The sequence below is a fragment of the Penicillium lagena genome, assembly GCF_028827675.1.
Source record: "Penicillium lagena strain IBT 129212 chromosome Unknown utg000003l_segment0_segment0, whole genome shotgun sequence".
NCBI lineage: Eukaryota > Fungi > Ascomycota > Eurotiomycetes > Eurotiales > Aspergillaceae > Penicillium > Penicillium lagena.
In genome coordinates, this window is record NW_026623224.1 from 1,448,525 (window position 1) to 1,476,393 (window position 27,869).

General features: G+C 47.8%; 11 protein-coding genes across 11 annotated transcripts; 8 read left to right on the forward strand and 3 right to left on the reverse strand.

Annotated features, from left to right (window-relative positions):
- Window positions 1-751: 751 nt before the first annotated feature.
- On the forward strand, window positions 752-1,603 carry N7510_005741 (DUF1115 domain protein; the record flags this gene model as incomplete). Its single annotated transcript, XM_056977667.1, has 1 exon — window positions 752-1,603. One exon carries the CDS (start codon window positions 752-754, stop codon window positions 1,601-1,603), a length of 852 nt encoding a protein of 283 aa, XP_056833699.1.
- A 1,165-nt stretch (window positions 1,604-2,768) lies between these two features.
- On the reverse strand, window positions 2,769-4,745 carry N7510_005742 (uncharacterized protein; the record flags this gene model as incomplete). Its single annotated transcript, XM_056977668.1, has 4 exons — window positions 2,769-4,229; window positions 4,286-4,332; window positions 4,578-4,593; window positions 4,725-4,745. The coding sequence occupies 4 exons, from the start codon at window positions 4,743-4,745 to the stop codon at window positions 2,769-2,771; spliced, it is 1,545 nt and encodes a 514-aa protein (XP_056833700.1).
- Window positions 4,746-6,436: 1,691 nt separating this feature from the next.
- N7510_005743 (uncharacterized protein) lies at window positions 6,437-8,805 on the reverse strand (the record flags this gene model as incomplete). The annotated part of the gene is made up of 2 exons (XM_056977669.1): window positions 6,437-6,923; window positions 6,947-8,805. The coding sequence occupies 2 exons, from the start codon at window positions 8,803-8,805 to the stop codon at window positions 6,437-6,439; spliced, it is 2,346 nt and encodes a 781-aa protein (XP_056833701.1).
- Window positions 8,806-9,254: 449 nt separating this feature from the next.
- N7510_005744 (uncharacterized protein) lies at window positions 9,255-11,411 on the forward strand (the record flags this gene model as incomplete). The annotated part of the gene is made up of 1 exon (XM_056977670.1): window positions 9,255-11,411. The coding sequence occupies one exon, from the start codon at window positions 9,255-9,257 to the stop codon at window positions 11,409-11,411; it is 2,157 nt and encodes a 718-aa protein (XP_056833702.1).
- Window positions 11,412-12,474: 1,063 nt separating this feature from the next.
- On the forward strand, window positions 12,475-14,193 carry N7510_005745 (tannase; the record flags this gene model as incomplete). The annotated part of the gene is made up of 1 exon (XM_056977671.1): window positions 12,475-14,193. One exon carries the CDS (start codon window positions 12,475-12,477, stop codon window positions 14,191-14,193), a length of 1,719 nt encoding a protein of 572 aa, XP_056833703.1.
- Window positions 14,194-14,650: 457 nt separating this feature from the next.
- N7510_005746 (uncharacterized protein) lies at window positions 14,651-16,088 on the forward strand (the record flags this gene model as incomplete). The annotated part of the gene is made up of 2 exons (XM_056977672.1): window positions 14,651-15,182; window positions 15,238-16,088. The coding sequence occupies 2 exons, from the start codon at window positions 14,651-14,653 to the stop codon at window positions 16,086-16,088; spliced, it is 1,383 nt and encodes a 460-aa protein (XP_056833704.1).
- Window positions 16,089-17,677: 1,589 nt separating this feature from the next.
- N7510_005747 (uncharacterized protein) lies at window positions 17,678-18,666 on the forward strand (the record flags this gene model as incomplete). The annotated part of the gene is made up of 4 exons (XM_056977673.1): window positions 17,678-17,744; window positions 17,800-17,950; window positions 18,017-18,159; window positions 18,221-18,666. The coding sequence occupies 4 exons, from the start codon at window positions 17,678-17,680 to the stop codon at window positions 18,664-18,666; spliced, it is 807 nt and encodes a 268-aa protein (XP_056833705.1).
- A 657-nt stretch (window positions 18,667-19,323) lies between these two features.
- Window positions 19,324-20,657, forward strand: N7510_005748 (NAD(P)/FAD-dependent oxidoreductase; the record flags this gene model as incomplete). Its single annotated transcript, XM_056977674.1, has 2 exons — window positions 19,324-20,414; window positions 20,465-20,657. 2 exons carry the CDS (start codon window positions 19,324-19,326, stop codon window positions 20,655-20,657), a joined length of 1,284 nt encoding a protein of 427 aa, XP_056833706.1.
- Window positions 20,658-21,065: 408 nt separating this feature from the next.
- N7510_005749 (uncharacterized protein) lies at window positions 21,066-23,120 on the forward strand (the record flags this gene model as incomplete). Its single annotated transcript, XM_056977675.1, has 9 exons — window positions 21,066-21,180; window positions 21,232-21,464; window positions 21,525-21,630; window positions 21,685-21,809; window positions 21,871-21,969; window positions 22,019-22,139; window positions 22,205-22,286; window positions 22,346-22,448; window positions 22,503-23,120. The coding sequence occupies 9 exons, from the start codon at window positions 21,066-21,068 to the stop codon at window positions 23,118-23,120; spliced, it is 1,602 nt and encodes a 533-aa protein (XP_056833707.1).
- A 367-nt stretch (window positions 23,121-23,487) lies between these two features.
- Window positions 23,488-24,559, reverse strand: N7510_005750 (Short-chain dehydrogenase/reductase SDR; the record flags this gene model as incomplete). The annotated part of the gene is made up of 2 exons (XM_056977676.1): window positions 23,488-23,620; window positions 23,670-24,559. 2 exons carry the CDS (start codon window positions 24,557-24,559, stop codon window positions 23,488-23,490), a joined length of 1,023 nt encoding a protein of 340 aa, XP_056833708.1.
- A 1,225-nt stretch (window positions 24,560-25,784) lies between these two features.
- N7510_005751 (fungal specific transcription factor domain-containing protein) lies at window positions 25,785-27,554 on the forward strand (the record flags this gene model as incomplete). The annotated part of the gene is made up of 4 exons (XM_056977677.1): window positions 25,785-25,989; window positions 26,043-26,074; window positions 26,138-27,454; window positions 27,507-27,554. 4 exons carry the CDS (start codon window positions 25,785-25,787, stop codon window positions 27,552-27,554), a joined length of 1,602 nt encoding a protein of 533 aa, XP_056833709.1.
- Window positions 27,555-27,869: the final 315 nt, after the last annotated feature.

The window sequence follows — 27,869 nt, forward strand, 5'->3', positions numbered from 1 at the left end:
TCCTGTAGTTTTTTCCTCTTCTTTTCTTCTGATTCGGCTCGGATTCTTAACTATACCAATGAATCTATGAGGACGTCTGCCGTATATCTGTTTGCATTTTTGCATTAGTTGTGTTGGTAGCATAGCCTATCAATGACCGCAAGATGCAAGTAGTTTTCCGCGCTCGTAGTGAGTGAATGAAATTAATCTACATATGTAGATTCCAGCTTTGTGTGTTTCATGTGGCATGTGTGTGCTTAAAAGTGCACCTTGTTAGATATATGGTAAAAACTTGACTGCCTAGCAGGATAGGGCAGATATAGCCAGGCATAAGGCGTGTGCGTCTTGAAAGATAGTGGGTTGACGGCATCCATAGGACTCTTCATGTCTTCAGCCTTGTGATAATACTAAAGCATATTCAGTGATGATTATGTTTCTTGCGGGGACCTAAAATCCTGTGTAGTGGGATTTTCCTCGGGGTGCCCACCTGAAAAGAACCCGACATTCTTATTAATCTCGAATTCTCCCCTTCAATTTTCCAAACGTCCCATGATACTACATCATTCACTGGAAACCATCATCCCATCTAGCGCACCCATTCCGACGCGTTCACACCCCGGCTGCCATAATTTTATAATCCACACTTTCCGATTATCCCACATATCATTCGACACTCAGTTTTATGCAACTTCTTCAATATCTGCAACTTGTGCACATTTAGTCTAGTCTCCAAATGGCCTCGAACAAACTATCCATTCTACCACCGGACATCATGGAGTCCCAATTGTCCACAATTGACCTCCTAATGGCGATGTTCCCGTCTCCCGGCGAGCTGGAAATCCCTGAATCCACAATGCAGTGCGTCGAGACACTTCGGGACTGGTGCCAGAACCCGAACTTCACACCTTCTAAAATCCCTTCAAGTATATTTCTCATCGTCAGTCTACCCATTGCCGACGGAGACAAAGCGATTGAAGTCAGCATTTCCGTTCCACTGCAATGTGAAGATCCAGCAACAATTGAACAGCCGCCGTCATTAAGCTATTCACTTCGGCAACCGGAATGGATGTCCAAAGCCGAAGTCGCTGGACTCGCCGCGGCAATACCACAAGGCGATGCCTTGGAGGCATTCGAATACATCCAAACAGAGGCCAGCCGCTTTCTTGAAAACAAACAGTCCCAGACCGTGAGCTCAAAAGAGACGGAGCCACAGACAAGTTTCGGAGGGCCGATCGTGAGAGTCTGGTTCTATTTCCCTTCTTTGTCCACTCGTAAAAAGAGGGAAGATATGGTCAACTTTGCACCGGGATATTCTCTGACAGGCTTTGTGCTCGCGGGTAAGCCAGGGGTATTATGTCTCGAGGGTACGTCACGAGATATCGATGCCTATATGAGCTTCGTCAAGACACATTCATGGGGCGATATCCCCAGTCACCAGAAAAAAGTCAGCGAGAGATTTCGAGAGACCGAAGGAATCAAGAGAGTGTTTTCGGGGATGGAGGAAATCACAGACTCGCTAGGAGAGCGAAGTGGGCAACGGGCCAATCGGGGTGATATGCAGGCACTGGAGGCGTGGTTAGGGACCAAAGGACTGCAAGAGGCATTTGAAAAGGTGATATTTTAGCTGCTCTAGGGAAGACTAAGAAATAATGTAATTCTAATTCCGCACGCCCATTAGATGTTGGGTGAGTCGAGACCTAGATCTCAGACTCGAGACCAGCCTGACCCTATCACCACTGTCCCAGTGACCTTTACTTGACGCCTTGGGGTAGCTTTTACGATAATAGGAGTCCTTTATTGGTCGAATATGAGAAGAGACGGTTCCCTTGTAAGAACCGTGCATACAGTGTGTGGTTATCTTATGAAATAACATATGATCCCAGCAACCAACCCAGGTAGGTGACAAGTTTGTTGGAGCCACATCTGCCCGTAGTGGGTTGACTTTAGGTCATCGAAATGCGAACGGAGTAATTGTGGGGGATGTGGTGTAGACATGTTAGCATCAGGGGAAGCGACACTGCGCTTTGACCTACTCGACATGGATGCTTGCCCGGAAAATACTTTAAGAGCCTGTGCTTCAAGTAACTAGTATATTGCTCAAATGACACTAGAATGAACAGTGCTAGCAAAAGTGGGGAACCCGCCAGACACTGAATTCACGAGAAATGACTTCATTCTGGTCCTGGAGATGACGACCTTGGGTTGAGATATTCTTGCAGGACCTGCTTATCATGGCAAGGAATTCGAGAAGATAGAGGAAGACCGCCGACGAAACTCCGTGGATCCCTATGATGAGGAAGGCTAGCAAAGTCTAGCATGTAGGGGTACGCGGAGAAGCTGGCAGAAGTAGGATAGTGCAAGTTATTGGGGCCAAGCATTGAGTAGATGCCCGTACCCGAAAGCCGGAAGGAGCCTTCTATGGCTCTGTATACTGTACCATGACCAAGGCAGAAATGGAAAAGGCAGGCCCTTCCCCACCTCCCCCCAACCGCCAGGATCTGCTAAACATGCTATAGGCCACAGATGGCGAAGCTCGACCTTGACTGGTGCGTTTTTTCCGAGGGAGGGAGCAGTGAGCACCCGATCCAGGATCTTTTTTTTTGATGCAATTTTTCATTGACGGGAGCATGGCTATATAAAATGCGCCTCCCCGCACTCTTCGACCTTCCTTGCCACTTCTACATGCAAAATCTTTTCTACAAGTTCTAGTATGCTTGGTCCAGCGTCCCTACTGACTAAACGACCGCTACTAGAAATAGCTTCTGCACCATCCTATGGAAAGTCTCTGATCACATCCTATCTTGAGCTAACATCACCCTCTCCGCGACGATACGCTGCTCAACTCCTACAGTCTCCCTGCGCGTGTACTGCAACACCAGACGCACCTTGCCGCTAACAACCTCCGCAGGCAATACACAAAAATCCAACACCCGCTGATCATCCGGTGGGACGCATCCAAGCTGATCTAGAAATCCCATCGCCGGAACTTCATTCGTCGACGGTCCTGTCTCCTCGACCGCCACAATAGCAGCCACAACGTGCGTTGCCAACGCTCCCAGATAGAAGCTCTGAATTTGCGGCGCCTGCCGCTGAAGGCGAAGTGCCTGGCGCCGAACCGCCGGCGATCGACACTTGAGCGCTGTAATGAGCAGGGGCATGCCGATACCCATGTCGAAGACAAAGGGGGGTTGCTGGTCGTCATCACAGGCCGTGGCAGCTAGCGCCACGGGTGCGTGCGTGATTATTTGCACGAACTCAGAATTGTAGGCGTCGTAGACGGATTCGCTATAGTTGATAATTGTTTGAGTGAGGATAAGGATGCTGGTGTATGTCATTATTAGGCCAGCGATGATGCCGTCGTGGGTATTTCGTTTGCCTAGAAGCCGGTTTTCAATGGCTGCATGGGTATGTGTATATCGCTGAACCTCTAGCATTGTGCTAAATCGAGCATGCCAAGCCAGAATACGGTGTTCGAGGAGTTTTTGACGGATGTGAAGCGAGCTATCTGGTGTAGATGTTACTGTGTGTTGTCTAGAGCGAGAGTCGCAGTCAAGGCTCTTCCAGTCCGGAAAGAAGGCATGAAGACAACTTCGCGCTTCGGAGATAGAGGGAAAGGGGGTCTTCGCACAAGACTCGTCACCACTACAATTCCCTTCAGACATATGTGGAATACCCCCAATGATGAGTGCCCATGGGCCCATGCGCTGCAGCACAGATGTAATCACAATCATCGTCGAGGTGGGTGCCGTTGTAGATCTTACTAGTTGCAACCCCTGTTTATATAACGCTAGGGCTTCACGGACGTTCCCCTGGAGGAGTTCGATGCAGATGAACAGAATGCAGCTAACCAGCGCCACCGAAACATCCACCACCCCTCGTTCGATCTGCCGCCGTAGCGACCCTATGGACCGGGAGTACCATGTTAAGGCCTGCTGCTGACGTTGAGTCGGCACTGTAACAGACAACAAATGCGACGACAAGTCCCTGGACCGCACAGGGAGCGCATCATACAACCTGGATCGCACAGGGGGCGCATCATACAGCTTGGACAACACAGTGGGCGACTCATACAATGTGCTCAGAGCTACGATAGCATCCCAGACGGTAGGCTCGGCGCGGCAGATCTGGAGTACTGTCCCACACCAGAAGCCGAAATCGAGCGGGTCAGACAGCGCTTGAGCGACATGATGGAAATAGTATTCAAAGGCGTGACGCTCACCCTGAACAAGCGAGGATGTTGACAGTGGATACTGTAGAGCGGTAGAAGTGGCATGTTTGTACTCGCAATTTCGGCCCGTGCTTGTACATCGCGTGCACGATGGTCTCTCCTCTCCGCATTTGACCCGACGGATTCTGATCGAGTTAGAAGGGAGTCAAGCCAATACCGGGACACTCACTTGCAGGTCTTGCATCCAGTCTTGGACTTTATGCTCCCAGAGGAATGGGACCGAGTCATATAGGCATACATGTTAAAATGCCTCCATATTCGGCGTGACTCCTGACCGTCAAGAAAGATCGGACTTTTTCGACGCAGAAGTTTTCAATATGATTGGCCGGTTCGGTATGATGTCATAGGCTATACCCAATTTGGCACATACCTGCAGCTTCAACGTTCTATTTTGTTGAGACCGTCGTAACGATACTCACAAGGTACTTGGAAAAGAACCAAATTCCGGTCAATCGCGACGCGTCGCAGCGAAAAGCTGAGTACTACTCATCTGATCTGATATTCCAGCCAAACTTACATCGAGATCTCCTGGCACCATATGAACGGATGACAATAGCGCGCAAGGGTAGTAGGGAATAATTTTGGGGGACTTTGCTAGAAGGTCTAGCGCATTGATCAGCTCGTCACCAGCCAGTCTGATTAAACCAAATGCCCCCGCCGATGTAAATGCTAAGATTGTAAAATTATAACTACGGTATTTCCGTCTTTGGCTGTCTACTAGTGTCAGCGACCGCAATGGGTTGATTGGAACAGATCTGGTTGATCAAGTCGACATCCTCTCCTCAAACCGCATAGCTTGAAGGAACGGTGGTTGTGGTGGTTGTAGTGAGAGTGGTTGTTATGAGAGTGGTTGTGGTGAAAGTGGTGAAGAGAGTTGCTCAAGACGATATCATTTTGGTCGTTTCAACAAGTTCTTGTAACAAGTATGCTCGCCTTTCCAGGCTCTTGGCGTATCCAAGAATTGTTATGATTCATAGGACTGGTTACGATACGATATCAGCAAATGTCTAATCAAAGGTCTGCCAATATCGTCAACAGCCCTCGCTTAGAACTTGGCATTGTTAACCGGTATGAAATTTATGGCACAATTTTGTCCGCAAGAACACTACAAGTTGCTCAAGAACTGATAGCAATTTGTAACGGATCATACTTTGCCACATCTTACCACTTATGTAGTACGATCCATGCATCTGACACCGGTTGAAGGGGGCACAAATATGTTTGTGTTCCATACGTTTCAGTAAAGCTGGATGGTTCCCCAACTGGAATGGCTGGCTAGCAAGATTAGAACAGACCCAATAATTTGCGTACGATCTTGATGGTATTGTATTGTATCGATCGAAATCTCTGTGTGCAATCCATTGGCTCCGTTGTGCTGGCGGATCATCGTGGTCAGCGTCACCTCCGAGCCAGTGCGACCAAGTGCTACTCCAAGAACAAATTCAGCGCGTAGGAAGCCATGCCTAGTTGCAAACTGTAGAGGTACCAGGTTCCTAATTGTGAAATATACCAATGCTACGATAAGTGGAATCGGAGGGTTCGGTCGCGGCCTTCTGCTGCTGCCTCATCGGTTATGCCTGTCTCGAGGCCTTCCACTCATTTCGTGCTGCTAGTATGCTCCCAATAGTTTATCTGCGATATAGTATCCAGTGTCAAACGACTGATGTTGCCGACAAGTAAGATAATTTTGTATTACATTTAACTCATAATCTACTAGACATCAGGGCCACCGATAGTTGCGGAATTCGTACAAGCGGATTACGTCATGATTGTCTACGGCTCAGCTTTTAGAGTTCTTGGCAGAGGTTTTGGACTTTTTGGAAGCACACATTATACATTCTAAGAAGGACTTGGATCCGAAGAGGGCACAAAATTTCCAGGGCCGTTCCCGATATCCGCTTTAACCGATAAAGCGGATAATTATCTGCACGGATATCCGCGCAGATAATTATCTGCAGAAATTTTTGACGTGGATACGGTCTGCCGATATTCAAAATCCTAGGCGGATAATATCGGCAGACCAGCGAATTAGCCCGATTAGGCTTAGTTTATAGTCACCTGACTAGTTAGGAGTCAGTTTTTTCACTAACTACTAGTAATAACTATTATAGGCCATGTATATATGTCATCTATGCATGTATTTTCTCTCTTGAATAGTTCAACAATTTAATTACTCTCCCTCTTAATACAACTAATTAATTAATAAATTCAACTAATCAAGCAATAAATTCAACTAACGTCCTTCATCAACATCAACATCCTCATAGTATCTGCTTGTAAAGCAAACCTTCGGACTTTTAAAAGATCTCTCCCTATACTAAATAATCTCTCAACCGATACCTCTGAAGCTGGGATAGCAAGAAATTCCCTTGCAGCCTCTGCCATTTGAGGATATTCAGCCCTATGGGTACGCCACCAATTGAAGAGCCAGCCCGGATCGTCTGTATCCCTAATAGTAACCCGGGGACTATCAAAGTACTGATCAATATCAGAAACAAATTGACTATCCTGGGCTGTAACTTTTGGAGCATCCGTAATCTCATTGTTTTGCGATTGAGAGTTGAATCTGGGTGTGAATTTGACTGTGGAATTGACTGTGGAATTGACTGTGGAATTGACTGTGGAATTGACTGTGGAATTGACTGTGGAATTGACTGTGGAATTGACTGTGGAATTGACTGTGGAATTGACTGTGGAATTGACTATAGAAATGACTCTGGATTTGGCTGTGAATTTGACTGTGGATTTGGCTGTAGAATTGGAAATCTTTCATGGAGTAGAGTCCGAGTCGCTTGTATAACTAGCTTAGCAGCTGCTTGGTCCTGTACCTCATGAAGTATAAGATCACCTTTGACCTGTGGGTCAAGAATTAAGGCTGTATAATATGTGTCTGATTCATCCATGAAGTCGTAGTACTTTTGGTACTTCTTTAGGCTTGCCTTTATTGCAATTGCGATATCACTATCGTATTCCACTAAGGCATTATCCCGTAATAGATCATGAAGCTCATAATAAATTGGGATAGTCAGACTGATTTGTGGCCTTTGGGTAGATACCAAGTGCGATAGGTCATCAAAGACTTTGAGAGCTTTATGAATCTGAAGAAGTCGAGACCACTCTGTATTGGTAAAGAGAGGAAAGCCTTGTATAGAGCAGAATCGATTAATCTGTTCTTGAGCATGTAATCCATCATCAAGCATTTGAAAGGTAGAATTCCACCGTGTTTCTACATCATACTCAATCAATTTATTAGGGAGCTTCATGAGATCACAGATCTGCTTCCATTCTTGTTTCCGTTGGGGACTGCGAGAAATCCAAAGAGCAAGAATCCGGAGCTTAGCTAATGCTGATTGAGATGAGATTGATAGAGAGCTCAATTGAGAATTTTGTAGATTCTCACAGATCGAATTAGCCTCTGAAATATTTCCTGATTTCAATGCTCGAAGAATATCTTTAACGATGAGGTTCAAGATATGAGCTAGACAGCGAATATAGCTATCAGCCCCACGGAAGCGAATAGGTTCCAAAGAGTTCTCTTCCAAAGTACAATATAGCTCAGAAACCAGCTCAGAAACATTAGAAGCATTATCCCCAGTGATTGTAGTCAACTTTAAAGTAATACCTAACTCTTTCAGAGTTTCATAGACAGTAGCAGCAATATTCTGCCCTGTATGCGGTCCAAATATCTCACAGAATTCTAGAGTCTCTTCACGATAGTGAAAATCTTCTGTAAGCCAGTGGCCAATGATACCAATGATTGAAATCTGGTTTTGGCTTGTCCACGTGTCAAGAGAGAGTGCAATTGTTTTGCATGTAGTAGCCAAATCTTCTTTAAGCTTTGATCGTTGGATAACAAATTCATCCTCTATTCTTCGACGCATAGTTGATCGCGATTTGAATGGTAGAGTGACTCCTGGAATATCTTCAAAAATCTGTTGAAAAGCAAGAGATTTAATAGCTGTAAAAGCTTGCTTATCTTGAATAACCCATCGAATGAGATTCTTTTCAAGACGCTCTTGAACTGAGAGATTCTCCTGATTTGTAAGGAAATACCGGATGTCTTGGGTTTTTGGCTTTAGCTTTGAATGTTGATGATCAAGGCGAATCAAGTGCTTAGTCTCAAGATGACGCTGCATATTTGAAGTTGATGATTGCCTTTGTGAATCTGAAGTTTTCCAAGTACATTGTAGACCAGTTTTGTCGTCGATGACTGTACAGTAGATATCTCTATCTATAGTCCGTATATTCCCTGAACGATAAACAGTCCACTCACGGGATACCTCAGTTGTAGAGAAGTAATTCCAAACCCATTGGGTGGCTAGTGCTGGGCGAGGTTTCTTAACCTTCCGAGTAAGGATTTGTGAGGCAGATTCATGAGGCGAAATTTCTGAAGAAACTTGAGAATCTTGATTTGTAGATGTAGAGGGAGCATTCGATAGCCATGGCGATTGTGGAAAGAACTGGGATATATCAGACCCTGTGATTTGGTCTGATAGTAGAACTCCTTCTATAGGGGAATCAGGGCCACCATTTAGCAATTCATAGTCGATTCGTGGTCTACCTCGTGTAGTCATCTGCCAGTCTTCATTAGATGCCATGATTGATGATTGATAATAGTAGTAGGGAGGGAGGCTTGAAGTTGGTAGATAAAAGCAATCAAAACTAGGCTCAGGGGGAAGTAAAATTTTACTACCAACTACTTGCTACTATGAATGATAATATAATTAGTAATATCCGTATTACAACCGATATCCGTATCCGCCCTAAAAATTCATGGCGGATATCGTATCTGTCATATTTTTGATGGCGGATACGGTCTACAGATAATTATCCGCCATGAATTGGGAAGCGGATACGGATAGCCGATATTGAGAATTGAGGCGGATACCGTATCGGGAACAGCCCTATATTTGGATAAGTGTCTATCTTCTTTTCCTAGGAATAGGCTATTTGATGAAGACATCGGATGAGCGCACAGGTAGTTAAACCAAAGAAGTAAAATGGGTTAGGATCATTCTATCGACTGATGCTTGCTAGTCTGGTCACAATGTTCCCACGATGGACGATCTGGATCGCCTGGTCCACGCGAATTATCCCGTGTTGTCCACTGACTGGCCTCATCGCTATCGGGCTAGTTCCTGGAGGCATCGCAGGGATAGTGTATAAACGCACTACAACTTCGCCCTGCACATCCCCCTACGAGTTGCAGAGCGAGTCCATCTGCATCGATGACACCCAGACGCAGAGCCTTACCCTGCTGGCGAATTGCGGGTACACTTGGAATGTAACCGATGCCGATGTGACCTCCTGGTTCATCGACTACAACGATAATCCGGCGTTCCCCCGCAGTACCCATGTCGCCCAGGCAGTTACTAGCAACAGTACTGTTCTGAACATTCAGCTCGACGCCTCGAAGATCACAGGCTTCAGCGTCAATGGCCCGAGCACGCTCAATGTTCTACCACTCGCTAGCGCCCTGATGAGCGGGCAAGCCAGACCTACCCTTACTCGCACCAAGGTCGGGCAGTACAACATTCCCTGGCTGAGCGTCAAGAGCGACATCACGGGCGGCGCATATACGCATGCGAAGAGCACGCTGAAGCAGATGTTCGGCGTGAACGTGACGTATGACCCCAACACGCACGCGCAGCTGTCGCTGGAGCTGCCGGGGCTGGTGGACGCTTCTATCGGGACTGAAAATGCCTCGGTCACCCTCGCGGGGGGTGATGGGTACTATACCTCTGAATATACCCTCCGCGCGGATACATTGATAGAGTCCTGGAAGAACGGCAAGACCAACTATAACCTCCGCGAAGGCGATTTGGTAATCAACATGGGCGACTATCTGATTGTCGATACGGACAGCGGACGCGAATGGAGCTGTCTGGGGGGCGACGGACAGGGGAACTATATATTCAAACTGGAGGTGGCGGGGATCACGTACAATGGCCTCCCCGTGGCCTCGCAGCAGTTCAGCATCCACATCTACATTTACGGGTATAACTACTCCAGCGATGCGGCCACCAAGTACGGGGCAGGCACCACTATTGAACCTGTCTTTAAGCCCCTGAGCGACAAGATCGACCAGGCCCCTGAGGCGGGGTCTGTGCCAGTGTTCACCTGGGTTGGGGAAGGCGATGAGCCGAACCTGGCTGATGCGTTCGAGGACGATGTTTACATCACCTGGCCGACGGATACCGATGCGTCTGATTTGGAGGCGGGGGATATTGAGATTGTCTTGTCCAACCTCTTCGGGGATAAGATCACGTTGGGACCTGATCTGGACTACTTGGTCAACACTTCCAGTAGCGAGACCCAGATAGCGATTGTCCTGCAGAACTGGCCCTTCCAGCCCGTGTACACTGAGATGACCATCGCAGTCAATGCAGCGAGGCTGCACTGCACCATTCCAGCCGTGGATGCCCTTCGCACCACCTACAAGATCGTCAGCGTGTACGTCTACCTCACGCAGCAAGGGGGTGGGGGCACCACCATCGACGGGACGGTGACCACGTACAGCTTCTACGGACTAGCCAATCTGACGGACGTCAACCAGATCACGGTGCCGTCCAACTACACACTCAGTACGACGGTCGATGGAGCCACCCAGTATTTCTCGGAAACCACCAACGGGACTGGTGTCTTTACACACTCCAGCTCTGCGGCAACGGTGTTTGACGGCTCGGGCGTCGATGATCTGAATGTGCAGTTGATCGGCAACACAGTGTATGTGACGACACGGATCAATGCCACCGCCACCAAGACCGTGAAAGGGGAGCCCGTCACTTTCACCAAGGCGTACAATGGGGGCGTTACGCTGTCTCCCAACGAGGTGTCACCATACCTGCACGGGGCGCCCGGGTATACGATCAACCGGACTGCGACGTGGATCTTCCATGAGAAATGGGCGTGGCAGGAGAGCGTCGCGATCGGCTGGGGCGGGATCGATGTGCTGCCTTACTCGGGGAAATTTGAGTACGAGATGAACAAGAGCACCAGCCAACAGTTCTACGCAGACGCCCCGGCGGTCACCTGGAGCATCTTGGGCAACACCTCGAACAAGACGGCTATTTCCAGTAATGGCACGCTGTTCTATGCCGAGGATGAGGAGGCTGCAGCGGTTGCGGTCGTTGCATCTTCCACGACGGACAAGTCGTACGGGGGTCAGGGATGTGTCAATGTAGTGTCATCTGTGTTAGCATAGATTGACAGTAACTAGTATCCAAAATGTTCCTAGTAAGAGTATAGCTCTATGGTTACTACTTAACTATCATTAATACTCATTGATGTATGGATTCTAAGAAAGATATAAAAACCCATCCTAAGCCTATAGGTCCTCTACTTCTCACTAGCCCACGTCTCGGTCACTTCCCGCTCGATTAAGTCTGGGCGGGACCGTGACAGGGGTACTAATTGCTACGCCGTACAGTAAGTAGGGATGGGTACTGGATATTCCATACATAGACACCTCAGCAAAGGCTACCCCACATTTTAATATAACGAGCCTAAAGTGGATTGGATATATTGGGGTGGCTCACTTGTTGAGCTCTCTTTTCCCACACTGACGAAATACAGGCGCTAACTCCAGGGGCGGATGCATGTGAGATTCGCAGCATACGATAAGTGGCTGAGATGAAATGGAAGGATCTAGGGTGCTTTGACCGTCACGCGACTTCCTAAGATAAATTCTGGGAAATTAGACAAGCCGCATTGTGGAGAAATTGTGGAGAGATTGTGGAGAGATAATGGGATATTGTTTGTATGTGTTGACAGGGAAGAGCAGAACAAGGTCCAGGTTTCTTATTTTCACTCCTTGTTGCGTTGTTTGACTAACTTGTTACGTCGCCTTTGTCTGACCAGCTGGGCCTGATACGTTATCAAATAAAGGCGGCTCCGAGGCCACTGTTATATACGGGGTGTTGCAATTCTGATTGAGATCTCGTATATAAAACTGCAGCTAGGTCTAAACAGTGTTGAGTTTGGTGTGCCATCACGCTAAGCTGCTTCATCCTTCCCCGCTTTCCAATTTGACCCCAGCCACAAACTCGACGTCGTATCTCATAGGCCTACGGCCGGATTGGCGGAGATTTAGTGATGAATCTTTATCCGGATCTCTATAGTTTCTATAGTAGACCACGTAAGCACAGCTCTGTATACCAGAGAACAATCAGTCAAATCATAAATACCGCTCTTGTCCATCCTATTTCTTCATTATTCACGCTCAGCGATCGACATTGACTAGTAGTTGCGTCGCTTCAACATCGCAGATGAGTGCTTCTTACTTGGCAGCCATTTTGGCTGCTGGATTTCTTGCCGTTGTCCATGCTACATCCTCACTGGCAGATGTGTGCACTGTCGCTCACGTCAAAGCATCTCTGCCCGATGATGCTCTACTCGGAATTATACTTCAGCATACGACTGTGACCGCTGCTCCAGTCTACAACTACAATGACACTGGATCGCCCTCCTTCCCCGACACCATTATCAGCTTTTGCAATGTGACCTTTGGTTACAGCCACGAAGGGAAAGATGATCAAGTTCTGGTTAATTACCTCCTACCAGCACCAGCAACATTCGAAAAACGCTATGTCTCCCAGGGTGGTGGTGCCCTTGACATCTACTCCGGCGTGGCATCACTCGCAGGAGGTGTTCAATACGGCGCCGTGAATGGCGGAACTGACGGTGGATTTGGAAGCTTCTCGGCCTCATTCGATGAAGTTGCTCTCCTGGCCAACGGAACTGTCAATCTCGATATAGTCAATTTATTCGGGTACCAGGCTCACTATGAGCTGGGTGTCATTGGAAGGGCATTTACTCGTCTTTTTTATGGAATGTCTGAAAAGGAGAAGCTATATTCCTACTTCCAGGCTTGTTCTGAGGGCGGTCGTGAAGCTTTCAGTCAGCTTCAGCGTTACGGTGATCTTTGGGATGGCGCCACTGTTGGTGCTCCGGCATTCCGTTATTCCTTCCAGCAGGTTCAGCATCTTTTCTCGAATGTGGTTGAGAAGACCATTGGATATAATCCTCCTCCCTGTGAAATGGCCACGATCGTCAATGCTACTATCAACTACTGTGATGGGTTGGATGGTAAAAATGATGGGGTTGTGGCCCGAACTGATCTTTGCAAATTGAAGTTCAACCTTGATTCCCTGGTCGGCAAGAGCTACGAGTGCGCCGCCTCAAGGGGTACACCTGTTCAAAAGGGCAAGATCACGAAGAAGGGAGTTGAGGTTGCGCAGGAAATCATCAATGGCTTGCATGATTCCGAGGGCCGCCGAGTCTATATCTCTTATCAGCCAACAGCCGATTTCCACGATGCCCAGACGACATATAACTCTGGGACTGGTGAATGGGATATCTCAATTGTCGGACTCGGTGGGGAATACGTGACTCAGTTGCTCCAGAACCTCAACATTGAGAATCTCCCCAGCCTCGATGATGTCACCTACGACACACTCAAATATTGGATGATCGAGGGCATGCAAAGATACCAGGACAGCCTTCAAGTCAACTGGCCTGATTTAACGCCATTTCACACCAACGGAGGTAAAATCATCCACTTCCACGGTGAATCCGACAGCAGCATTCCCACAGCATCCTCAGTTCGCTACTGGGAGTCTGTTCGCAAGACTATGTATCCCAACCTAGGCGATGACGCTAGTACGGCTGCGATTAAAAAATGGTATAAACTTTACCTCGTTCCAGGGGCTGCGCATTGTGATTGGAATACGGAGCAGCCCAATGGTGGGTGGCCTCAGACTGGCCTTCAGACCATCATTGATTGGGTCGAGAACGATGTCGAGCCTGTGACACTCAATGGAACTATCGGAGGAGGTGATTATGTTGGCGAAACTACGAAGATTTGTGCATGGCCACTTCGGCCAATGTGGACTCATGATGGGGAGAAACTTGAGTGTGAGTATGACCAAACTTCTATCGATACATGGTTGTATGATTTCGATGGTGTTCCGGTGCCGGTTTACTAGAGAAACGCATGCTACCCCACAATCCTAGACAGGGGCAAAATCGGCTACGGTACCTAAATGTATTTTTCGAAGTTGGCTAAGTGTCAATACCTATAGCATTATTATCATACGCGCTTCATCTCCACAAAACTCCACGTTGATGGGACTCGCTGCTTTAGTTGGGACCTCAAAACCTTCCAGTCGGGACATAAGATGATGCTGATAGAAAACCGCAGTCTGTAATAAATACGCATTCTACCTACTGATCTGCAACCACGTACTCTACTTATTGAACCTTCATCCACCTTCTACTTTACCTTCTGCTCTACCTTCTCTTCCTTCCTCACCCTGAACTTCTCATTCCTTTGCTCGCTCTCAGTTGAGATTCTTCCAATCGCCTACTTGTTACACCTAGAACTTCGACCTTGATTGCTCTTATTCGAGACTCATCCGGACACCTGCCATATTCAGATCCAAGATGGCGTCACGGATCGAGGACTTGAATTTCGCGACACGTCGTCAGAACCATACGTTATACTCGGTTCAAGCACTCCAGGCTTGCTCTCGTGAGATAAACAGCATCATCACTCGCATCTCCGAAAGTTATCAAAGCATCCTCGACCATGAGGAAAGCTTCGCAGTGTACAAGAACAACACATCCCATGCTTCTAGAATCGAAGAAGATTTCAGAACAAGATTGTTCGACGGCCGCAAACCGTCTGTCACTGTCACCAATAACCGGACTGTCGATAGTCGAACCACAGCAGATGTTACTTGGCTTGACCTCATTTGGGGAGTGCCGCCGGAACAGTTTGTGCGTCAGGATGATGGAGCCTTTTGTTGCCGCTTCAGAGGCCAGACGGTGACGATTCTGGAATGTGACCTCGCCAGATTACAATTTTCACCGCGACATCCTCTAGGCGGCCCGACCAAAGTCGTCAAGGAAGATGCTATGGCAGAGCATGAGACACTTTTAGAGATGCGGGCTGCCATGAAGCAAATAGATGAATGTAGGTAAACCCTGATGTTAAACCATATTCTGCTGATACTCATTCATGACCACAGGTTATCAAAACCTCAAGTGTTCTGAAGCTGGGATGGATGCGCGCTTCAAAATGTTCGCTGAATATCTGGGCCTCCCTATAGAGACTCCCAGGACTTCCAATGCCCAACTGTCGGATGCTTCTCGAGATGCCTCGCCTGCGAACTCGATATCGGTTGACCCGGAAGGGGATATTCCATACATGGCAACTCATCAACTCAATCTGCGTGTTAGGCAAGCCCCAAGGCGAGACGAGACCCCCAATACTACCGCTGAAGGATCTCAAGGGCCTGACACATCTCACGCCCAGAGATCACTGGATGCAATGCCTCGTGATGCCGATATCGAGATGACGAACACCGACTCCTTATGGACATCTTCGCTTCCCAATAACAGGCCGCTTGCCCCAACAGAGTACTCAGCCACCGATTTCTCTGCATCCTCGGTGTTTGACGGATCGTACATTGTGCCTAAACTGGAATATCCGGAGGAGAACATGGATATTCAGTCTTCATTCTTGGGCCTGCCTTCCGACTCCAACAACATCCAACCTCAGAGTGAAGACATTGCGGGACATGCTGGTCATATCATTGTTTCCAAGAAAGGGATGAGCGTGAACCACACCCCACAGGAGTTCGCGGAAGCGAGCTACTTCATAAAAGCCCTCAAACTAAAGGGAATGTCCTGGTCACAGATTTCCGAAGAGTACGCTAAGTATTTTGGAGTTCGCCGCAGTCCGGCAGCTTTAGCAAATCCTCAGATACACTGGCGCAATTTACAACGGGACCAACTGTTAGTGCTAAAAATCCGTGCCCGGGCGGCCTCGCGAGATCCCATCAACCGATACTCGCTCGGATTTGCCTCTCCAGTCTGAGTATCTTCGAGCTGAACCGATCATCCCTACGCAGTAATGTCGAACGATATTCAAATAGTGATGCATCAGTCACCCTTAACTAATGGTCCTGCTTCATGTATGATATGTTGATACTTAATGATTTGACGTTTTCACAACGCAAGTAATTCTTGATGACACGGAGGTATATCCTTCGCCTACCTCAATATGGGATAGCCTGGTTTCATTAGTATGCTGTGGGAGGGGTGCTTGTACAGGTTATACATCTTGATAGATCAATAGCAAACACTATTTTGCGCGGCTTACAAGTATGATCATAAAGCTGCATTTATCCAACAATCGTCGAACCGTACATCTTGATTCAGGAGACCACCTTGGCGATTCCACTTCAGATATGATAGGCTGATACTTTCTATGATTGAATTTCACGCTTTCGCAATACACCGGGGTTGTTTGCGCTATTCGGGTCATCACAGACCACGATATCGCAGTAGTCCATTGATGATAACTCTGAACATCGCTCCCATACTTGCCAGCTTCGCAAACCACGTCGAAACACTTGCGCTGGATGTAACCTAGTATCTAAATTGTCGGGCATTCCCAGATTTATCTGAATCAGAGATTTATTTCTTCGTGAATTACACGTCCATGTGGGACTGTCGTACGCCCAGATTTTGCAACATCTACAAAATGAAAAACCAAATCGATTCTCAGCATCGTATGCTGCTCGTCTTGTGATGATGGAGATTGATATATAGCGGAAGGGGAGTCACCGGGGTTGGGCTGCGATGTGCATTTAAAGTCGATAGGGCGGACCCAGGGCAATGGTTTGGGCCCGCTGCAGTCCTTGCAGAACCAACGGGCAGAGCCGAGTCTAATTTACACGTGGAGTGAGAATAACGATCAGTCGCATCCTAACTCCACACTGCACCTTCCAATGGAGACAGCCCTTACCCATGCGCTCGCTCTCTTGGTCGGAAGATATATTCGGCAGGATCGGGTCAAGACATCGCACAGGATGGTCTAGAATAGGGGGTGTTCTAATAGTCACTCCGTTGCGGCCTAACAAAAAAGTTGAATCTAAAGCGATCACTTCAGTAGTATTGCCTATGAAACAATGGTCAGTGCCACAAGGTCAGAAAATCGGAATAATTAGTCCTGCAGAGCGAGATACGCAGCCTTGTCGCTAAAAAACCGAGGTGATCGTCAGAGCTGATGGCCTGGCCCGAGCACGTTCATTGGCCTGCTAGTGTCATAGTGCATGCACTAATCCAGCCGTCTGGCTCCAGCCGCTCATCATTGCTCATTTCTGTCTAGCCTAGGGGAATTGCCAAACCCTCGTGCAGGGAGGGACCAATCCAGACCCCGAGTACTCCGTAGGCATTTTCTGCTTGGGGGCTAAGTTTATCATCTGTCTCAATTATTAAACCCTACGTTCACGGAACTTATTTCTGACGGCCCCCATGTTAATCATCATAACGTAGTAGTCATAAGCTCCTACCCCCTCTTTCGTCTTTCGTTTCATCTAGCACCATTTCCTGCCTCTGATCCGATAGAACTGGCTACGAGGCGAAAGGACGGTGAAAGCTGTTTCTTGACCATCACTCATCATGACGAGTCTAGCGGCCGATGCCGCTCAAAGTGGTTTTCAGGGGTGGTACATCCTCAACGAGTCCCGTTTGTGCACCCTGACCTAGAAACTACTGACTGTACCAACTGATCATTATTGCAGCCGAGGCGATTGTGTGTGAACCCGGGTATTTCACCACAAGCGGATCCTATGCGGCGTGTGCGCAACATTCAAGTACGCCGTCGTCGTTCACTTGGAATACAGGATGCGACGGGTCAAACACACTTCTATATCAGGGCGGCGGAGGAGAATGGTAAGCATCTACTCTTTGTTGCCCTGTATTCTTGTGCCATCTATCTCACCAGAATATTGTCTACAGCATCAGTGGGGCATCCTGTCTGGGCATGACTATCTTTCAAACATCCCCGTATGGAATGCCAGTTGTGACACAGTTTGAGTGCGTAACAAACTGGGTCGCTTCAACTTTGTACCGCGAACTTGGCAATGGATTTGCGACCACTAGTGAGTTTCTCAGCATTTCATCTCGCGATTAACTCTTTCATCCCGTACTAACATCCCCTAGGCACCTCGGTAAAGACTGTCGCCCCAGCTGAAACCTCCCAAACGATGCATACGCCACTAGCGACCTCGACCACCATGACCCAATCCCCATCAACCGCAACGCCAACCAGCTCTAATGACAATAGCTCACAACCTGTTAGCTCGGCACCTGCTAGCTCAGGGCTTTCTGGAGGCGCGATAGCGGGTATTGTTGTGGGGTGTCTTGCAGGCGGGTTTATCCTGGCGTGTATATTCTTTTTCCGCAAGAGAATTGCTGCTGCCTTCTCAGGGGAACGGGAACCAGAGGCACAATATTACGATTCTCCATGGTATCGAGGGCACCCGCAGCCACAGGTCGCGGGGGCCGTGTCTGAAATGTCGTCAGACCGACCCCCGGTGGAGCTACACGGAGCTCATATTGCACGGGAACTCGATGGAGCGAACTCAGAATCAAAGTATTATGCATGAAGTTGACTATCGATAGATGTTATGACTGTTATGCATGGAAGCGCTATATGCGTTGCTTGTAATATCATTAATACTAGGAGTATTTTTATTTTGCAGCCCTTGCCATTATACACACTGGTTTCTATATCGAGCTTGTAGAATATTTCATGGAAAAAAAGCTTACAAATCAGCGATCCCTATTCGTTGCGGAAACCAAGCATCTCAGGTCTATGGTCTGCTTAGTTTATGGGACAGTGAGAGTGCGAGTGATTCAACAGTTGGTCACGCTGGCTATCTATCTGCCCCATACACTCTACCTACGACAACCTTGCACTCGATATTCTCTAAGCTATACGATCTCCATACCCATCCCCGTATACCTCAAGTATTTCAATTCTCTTGCAGTGTAATGCCGTTGACAGGTGACAAGAGCTTCAGTCTCTGCTCATGGATGTATTTCAGGTCCATCCGCTTCCGATTGTGCGCCGAATTGTGCTTGAGATTAGGAACACGGCCCTGCACGGCCCGCTTCCGTCTTCTCCGGTCGCCAAGAACCCGGAAGCGCACCGGATTACTCTTCTATACCCCACCTAAGTTATCCTATCGAAATTTCGATGCCCGCGATTCAAGACACCTGTCCATGTCTTAACCATTTTCCTTATCAGCAGAACTCTGAGAATGGCAGTGGCTAAAAGTGGCTCGATCATTATTGTCGGCGCAGGTGTATTTGGCCTCTCGACAGCGCTGGAGCTTAAAAAGAGAGGATACAGCGACATCACCGTTCTGGACCGATTTGTGCCTCCTGCAGCTGATGGAAGCAGCGTCGACATATCACGCATTATTCGCAGTGATTATGCGGACCCAATTTATTCCAAAATGGCCCGCGAGGCCCTTGATGGATGGAGGACCGAGTACCAAGACCAATACTACGAATCTGGCTTTGCGCTGCTCTCGGAAACACCCAATAATGCCTGGATCGAAAAGTCAAAGGCAGTAATCAAAGCCTCGGGTGGTCACATCGATGAACTTGCTGACGCGAGTGAGTTGCGAAAGTTCTATCCGAACGTACAATCCAATTTGTCCGGCTTGAATGGATACCATAATCCCTTAGGCGGCTGGGCCGATGCAGCGGGCGGTATCCAGAAACTGGCTTCGCGGTGTAGTGTGGCTGGGATATCTTTCATTACCGGGCCTCGGGGAACTGTGGCTTCTCTCCGCAAGGAAGAATCCCGTGTCGTGGGAGTCAATCTTGTCGGAGGGCAGTATCTACTTGCCTCACAAGTAATTGTAAGCACAGGAGCTTGGACAAACCGCCTGCTGGATATTGATCACGCTGCATCTTCATCTGGGCAGCCAGTTGGCTTTATACGACTTACTCCGGAGGAAGCTCGGTCCTTGGATTCGACCCCGGTCATGATCAACATGAGCACTGGCGTGTTCTGCTTTCCACCGACGCCAGGAACCAATATCCTCAAGCTCGCGCGCCATGGATACGGTTTCGCGAATGAAGTCACGCTTGAGCGTGATGGCAAGCCAGAGTTGGTCTCGTCGCCAAAATTTGAGAGCAGCAATGCGGAGTCTGGCTATCTTCCAAATGATGCGGAGGAGTCTCTACGACAAGGGCTGCGCCAGTTTTTCCCTAAATTCGCGGACCGCCCATGGATAAACCGCCGTCTCTGCTGGTATACTGACACCCCGAAAGGCGACTTCATCATCGACTGCCACCCAACCTTGCAAGGGTTGTTTGTGGCGACGGGTGGTGCAGGACAGTAAGTTGCATATTCATCAGCCTTGATATAGCATACTGATAGTATATTAGTGCGTACAAATTTCTTCCGGTATTGGGCAAGTATATCGCAGATTGCTTCGAGAATAAGGCTCCAGAGGAATTGCGCCAGAAATGGAGGCTACTTCCTCTACAGGGTCCGAAAGGAAAGGGCATGGCGGGTGATGGAAGCAGAGCCGGGCCTCCTCTCCGGAAGCTTACTCCGTTGGAGCAGGCTAAGCTGTGAAATGTCTCATGATTACAATGACACCTACATTAGAGATTTCTCTTGTCGAGAAACAGATAGGAAAAGCAAGTTGCCAGGTGTAAAAATGGCATTCGAGCCCCACTCCCCCGCAGTCGGCGATTTCACGGGGCTTGGCCGCTATGGAGAAACGAACTATATTTCCAAATAAGTTAGTGCCTTACTGTACTAAACCTGGATCGAAAGCATTCCACCTTTCTGCTCGCTTGGTTGTGAAATCCGGGGCTCTCCGCTTCTCCACAAGTCGGCGATTTTGCGGAACATCGAAGTAATCTGTTACCCAACAATAATAATCCACAATGGAAAACTATAGAATTTAAATACCGAATAAAAGGGTTCCATCCCATGGCCTGCAGGGGTAAGCATCTTAGTTTGACCGATCCTGCCATAATGTTTTCTTCTTACCGGCAGGAGGTCGCGGAGGCTGAAGAGGCAGGTGTTTATATTGGTGGTTGGAGTTTGAAGAATGTGTTCAGACCAACGAAAGATACTCATGGAGAATATGGTGAATCTGATGCTCATTTGAGAATGACAGACATGTACTGACTCTCGCAAGACACCGCTGAGGATCGAATCGAGCGCCTCACAGTTGAGACCCCCGACTGGTCTGCCGAAGAGGAACGACGACTTGTCCGAAAATTAGATTGTCGGGTTGTTGTTCCATGCTGTATGATGTACATTCTTGCCTACCTCGACCGATCCAACCTAGCAAATGTCAAGATCCTCCAGAATGATACTCCAGATTCGCTGGAAGAGAGCTTAGGTTTGAAAGGAATTGATTTCAATTGGGTAAGTTGTTCAAGAATTGGACTGGATCAACAACGGGTTTGATAAAAATTGTGCTTTTAGGCTGTATCCGTTGCCTATTTCGCGGTAACTGCCATGTTGATACCGGCCACTTTGATGCTGAAGAAATTGTCCGCTAAAATATTTTTCCCCCTCTGCATGATCACCTGTTAGTTGTCTGATATGCCTGACCTTGTTCGAAATGAGCTGACTCAATATCTAGGGGGGATCATAATCATGACCATGGCGGCTTGCAGCAACGCAGCGGGCCTGATTGCCTCCAGGGTATTCCTGGGAATTCCCGAAGCTGGTGTTGTGACTTGTGGCGTGATGTACTTTAGTTTCTGGGTGACTATCCACTTCTCTCTCTCGTGCGGTTTTCAATCGTTGTTGCTTACTATTTGCATAGTATAAACCGCGCGAACGCGCTGTCCGAATTGGAATATTCTACAGTTCCAACTCTATTGCGCAGGCAGTTTCGGGGTTCTTGGCTGTTGGAATCAACAAAGTAATTGCGCATTCCATCTGTGATCCCATAATGCTGACAGTGAGTTCAGCTCAATGGACGAGGTGGATTAATGTCATGGCAATGGGTCTTCATAATTGAAGGCGCAATGTCGATCGCTGTCGCCATCCCAATCTATTTTACTCTGTTGACGTTCCCTGAAACTTCAACCAGTTTGTCGTCTCGAGGCAAGAAAAATTACTTTTATTAACATATCATTCTCTAATCGGTGTTTTAGAGCGGCACATAGCGACCAACCGGTTCGGTCGTGGCAGTACTCGCCAAACCGACGTGACTTGGAGCACGAGTGCATTTATTCAGTACGTCAAATGGGCCTGGTATTACCTAGGTACATATGAGTCTGACAAATTTGTTCCAGGATTATGACCCGCCCCTCGACCTATACATTCTTCATAAGCTATATCTGCATTGCCATTGCAGCCGTCGCGCAAGCTACTTTTCTACCAACCATCCTCAACACGGTAAGCACTTTCCTAACTTTAGGGCTCGCTTTGAACTCGCACTAACAAACCCAGCTCCTGGAATTCCCCACTCAGCGAGCAAATTTATATGCTGCCATTGTCAATCTCGTCGCAATCCCACTGTACTGGACTTACCCTCTCCACTCTGACTGGACACGCGAACGAATGTGGCATTTCATCGTCCCCGTTATGGCCTCAATCCCTTGCTATGCCGTATGGACACACTACAGTTCGCACCATGCCACACACGATATCAGCTACATGTCGCTGTACGGCATGGCATTCCTGGGGCAAATGCTACTAGTAGCCCAGCCCGTTCTCCTATCATATCGCAGCGCGACACTATATGGTGCCGCAGAGCAAGCTGTTGGGACCTCAATTGCGGTAGCTGCTCTGTCTATTGCGAGTATTATTGCGCCACAAATGTATCCTAATCAGGATGCCCCGTACTACCTAGCTGGATTTTCGGCGACGGTAGCTTTGCTGGCCATCAGTATCCCGTTCTACCTTCTTACTCCTCTCTGCCTTTACTGGGAAGCTAGGTGGCGCAAGAAGAAAACTGGACAGGTGCTGCCTCTGCAAGTGGATGAAGATGTGGCTAGGAGCCAAGCTCAAGCAGTGACAGAGGCGGAGATTGAGAAGGGAGTTGGACAATATATCGGAAGTTGTTGAGATAGAACAGGCTCATCATTGATGGCAATATGCGAATATACGAGGTTGGCTTCTGTGGACTATTATATGGTCAGTGGCCAGTTTCACGTTGCAATTTCATATAGAACCAATATATCAGGGCAAATATAGGAGGAAAAAGAGAAGAGTTGGGGTTCCAATGATGTATCCGTGGCTGCTTGCATATGAGTCCAATTGTCAAAGCACTGAAGTGCCCAATATATATATATGGATTGTCTACATAACAGGCTTCAGATAATCATTTAATCTGACACGGATGCGATACTGTAAGTATAGATGAAGAGAATCGAAAAAGAAACTCTCTCAGAATACGGTCGGAAATTAAGTAGAGGCAGTGTCGGGACAGCTGTCAGCGCAGGCTTGACTTTGACGAAATTTCCACGCCAATGCCTGGTGAAACTTCCTCGAGCTTAGTCAAGAGCTCGTTGAAAAAAGCCTTTTGGATCCTTGCACCTTTAGCGTTGGTTACTGTACAAGATGGCCTTGATGGACATCAGTAATGTTATTCGAGGTTGTGATGGGACACCTTACCGCTTCACCTGACAGTTATCAAGGTACTGACCACTGCTTTCTTTTCCAGACAGAATCGCATGAACCAAAGCCCGGCTACCCTCTTCAGTACTGCGCGCTAGCATACGCTCCCCGAAGCGTAAGCCAGGACTGCTCGATTCTCGCATTAACTGAGACTTGCACCAGCTAGGGTTTGGCGAGTTGATTATGACTAATTGCTCTTTGCCGTTTTCCAACTGCTCGGCGAATGCCCTGACACCAAAGAGGACCAACAGCTTTGATAATGGATATCGCATGGCCATGTCTGCAGTTTCTTTGTTGTTCAGCCGAGCAAAGATTCCGTGTCCATCATCAGAATCAATTTCCTTCAAAGGCGCAATGTAATGCAAAGCCGAATTCACAATCGAGACACGTGGAACGATACCAAACATCGAGGCAGACTCGCGTAGTTTCGGGACAAGCAAGGAAACAAGGAGAAATGTGCTGACCACATTGACTGTGATTGTCCTCTCGTTGTCTTCTGCCAAGCTGAAAGTATTTGTGGCCAAGCCAGCGTTAGCCAGAACAGCGTCAAGACGTGGAAGTGTTCCAGCGCGAGCCGCAAAGCTTCTGACAGAGCTGTAGCGATCCATATCCAGTTCCCAGACTTCAATAGTGTTGTGATCCCGACCAGTGGCCTTCAGAAGTTCCAATCTCGCAACTTCACCCTTGTCAATATTCCTGACGGCCATGATAAGACGATCAACTCCTAGGCTCAATAAATGACGACTGGCTTCGTAGCCGAGACCTTGGTTTGAGCCCGAGACGATGATTGTCTGGCCCGTGAGATCGCCCTTGGGAAAAGGTAGTTCTATGAAAATGTTGGAATACATTGTCGACGAAACACCTTTCAGAGCCGAGAGGGCTGCCATGTTTTCTGATAGAGGGAGATAGTGTGATTGATATCCCGAGCCTGATATACTTTCGAGATTGTTAAAATTGGACCAAAGAGAAGGAGGAAAACAAGAGCAAACGAAGGCCTTAAGTATTTCTTTTGGTAACGCTGCCCTTCCAATTTAAAGCCCCAGTGCTTCTAGCGGGGATAATACATCCGACACAGCGTTCTAAACTTAAATATGTGATCCACTGCTTCCAAAACGTATCTGCATTGTACTTACTTATTTGGAGAGCCAGGATCGAGAAACCAATTTTGATGCTCGTAACTATCATTGGATGTACATATCATATCAAAGCTCTATGCTCCGCTACGACGGGGATGAGCCAATAGGGACTGCCGATGTTGATTCTTGACGTAAACATGACTCTACCCATCTATAGTTTGTAGGAAGCAGGAAGCAAGAGGGCTTGTCTTGCTAGGCTCAAGGGCCGAAAATAATTCTCTGTCTTCCTTACACGGTCGATCATTTCAATGCGGTGATAACTGCGACCAGCACCCGTGTAGTGTCGAGCGGATATATTAACTCCGCCCCGCACGGCTCGCATTTCAAGCACTTTAACTCCGGCAACTTCCCAGCCGACCTTGACTGTCCAGAACGAAAGCTCGCAAATCAATAATCAATCATATTGACACGTCATTGACTCTTGTCACCGAGAAACGCCTTTCATGGATACACCATCACAAAAAGTCGAAAAAAGAAATAGGCCCCCTGTGTCCTGTGAGCCCTGTCGCGCTCGAAAGTAAATGCTCCCAACCAACGACAATCGTCACCCCAGAGCTAATTCTAACATCACAGATTGAAGTGTAACAGACAAGTACCGTGCGACACATGTGTCAAACGGAAAGTCCAAGGCTCATGCCAGTATGCCGCGAATGCCGAGCGTAATAGACCCAAAGTTTCTGGCCACTCCAGGCTGAATGACAGACTCAAGAACATCGAGGAGCTGGTCTATTCTTTAATCAACACAGGAACTAATTTCCAATCGGGATCACGTTCTAGAGGAGGAGATGATGTGACTGAGTCTTCACCTTCCGATCCTGGAAACCTTCCTGAACCAACTGTGAATGATCAATTTTCACAATTGAGAATGAAAAGCGCACCTGGAAGAGAAGCGCCTCGTTTTGTTCATAATCAGAACGGCGAACCTATCTATATGGAACCAAGCCACTGGATGTCAATTTTGCAAGATATCAAAGACATGCGAGCCGACTTGTCCGCCCCTAGCTCAGTTGCCTTTCATGAGCTTGCAAGCAGCGAGGAGCTCAGATTAGAGCCTGATATCAGCCTAAGTATTGCTCGACAGGATATTTTGACCATTTCTGATGTTTTAAAATCCCTTCCCGCTCAACCCACTTGCGACATGTTACTTTCTCAATACTTTAATTCCCGATATATGGTCTTGGGTATGCAGCGAACTCACAGATAACCAGCCTTGGACTAACATGTCATTCTATAGGGATCGTGCATTATGGAAAGTTTCGCATTGAAGTAAGTCTTGGTTGATCGAATCAGTTTCGGAAATTTTTAAACATACTGAGCCGCTGAATGAAGTACGAGAATTTCTGGAAACACCCCCAAAACGCTTCACTTGGCTGGCTTGCCCTCCTCTATGCCATAATGAGCATGTCGACGATCTTAAACAGCAAAACAAAAGCCCCAACCGCCCCCAGTCAACAATCAATGGTCTCCACGAAAGCATTACAGCAGATGGCGGCCCAGTGCCTCGTCTTGGGCGGATATGCAACTGCGAAGGAATATGCGTTGGAAGCATTACTTCTGTACCTTCAAAGCCGATTCATAACACAAACAAACTCCAATGCACAACTGTGGCTCGAGCTTGGAACTCTCATTCGACTTGCGTTTCGAATGGCCTACCATCGCGACCCTAGCCAGTTGACAGATATGCCCGAATTTGAAGGTGAAATGCGCCGCCGTGTCTGGTTACATGTCTTTCAGATTGACGCCCTGGCTTCTTTCCATATGGGTCTTCCGAGCATGATTCCCACGGAATATTGTGACTCGCAAGTTCCAAGGAATTTATATGATACAGATCTGTATGTGGGCATGGAGAGCCTGCCTCCTTCGCGTCCACACACAGAATTGACTCCGATACTCTATGGGGTGGCCAAGGCTGACGTCATGGGCGTCTTCAAGAAGATTGTCGCTCACACACAATCTCTTGCTTCTCCCGGATATGACGAGACGCTTGCTCTAGATCGCGAAATGAAGGAAACGTACGAAAGAACTCCAGATGTCCTACGCCGGAGAGATGTCTGTCAATCTTTCATGGACTCATCCGATATAATTTTGGAGCGCTGTACCATCGAACTGCTATATCTGAAGGGTATTGTGGTACTTCATCGGCGCTACATTCGACACGAACCTGAGAATCCAACGTACGAACTCTCGCGCCGTTTCTGCTTAGAAGCAGCTCTCGAGATTCTTGCCCGCCAAGCAGATATACACCAGGCGACCCTCCCCGGCGGGCGCCTGCACGAGGATCGGTGGATGGTCACTTCTCTGACCGTGCAGGATTTTCTCCTAGCCGCTATGGTGGTTTGTCTTGATCTTTCTGTGAGGATGGAGACTCTCCAAGAAGAAGATGATCAGAGCTTTCCGTCTAGAAAGCTGCATGCACTCCAAGTTTCGCAGAAGATATGGTCAGCAAATGGGAGCTTTCCTCCTCAATCACGCCTAGCCTCGCTAGCCCTAGATTGGATGATCCAAAAGGTGAAAAAGGTGAAGGTAAATCCCCCTACTGAAAGTCCTCACGTCCCAGATACAGACATGTATTCTTTTCCTGGGACTGAGTTGCCATATATTGAGACTGTGTCTGATATGATCGATGGCACGGAAGCTCTGGATTGGGTAAGTTCGGTTACGAAAATATTGAAGCTTTCGGCTCTAACTAGTGTTGCAGTCTTTCATAGACCAATTTTTGCAGAGTCCGGGGGTGAACTCGCCTTGAGAACTCAGAGAGAAATGGAAGAAGGATCCGTCGGAAAAACGAATCCATTATCAATGAGTATCTGGTGGCGGTATCTTGGTTCATCCAGGAATCAATGATGATATAGTCAAGTCATTGCTTTCATAATTAATGCCCTTCAAAGTGGCGTGAACTTCTCGATAGATTATCCAATAATTCCAAAGAGGGAGTACATGTAGTCAAGACTGTTACAATCAGATATGCAGATAAAATTATAACACGCCACAAAATCTAACCACAAAATGCCAGCGAAAATCGATAGACAAGAAGAGATATATACACACCAGTGCCCACCCA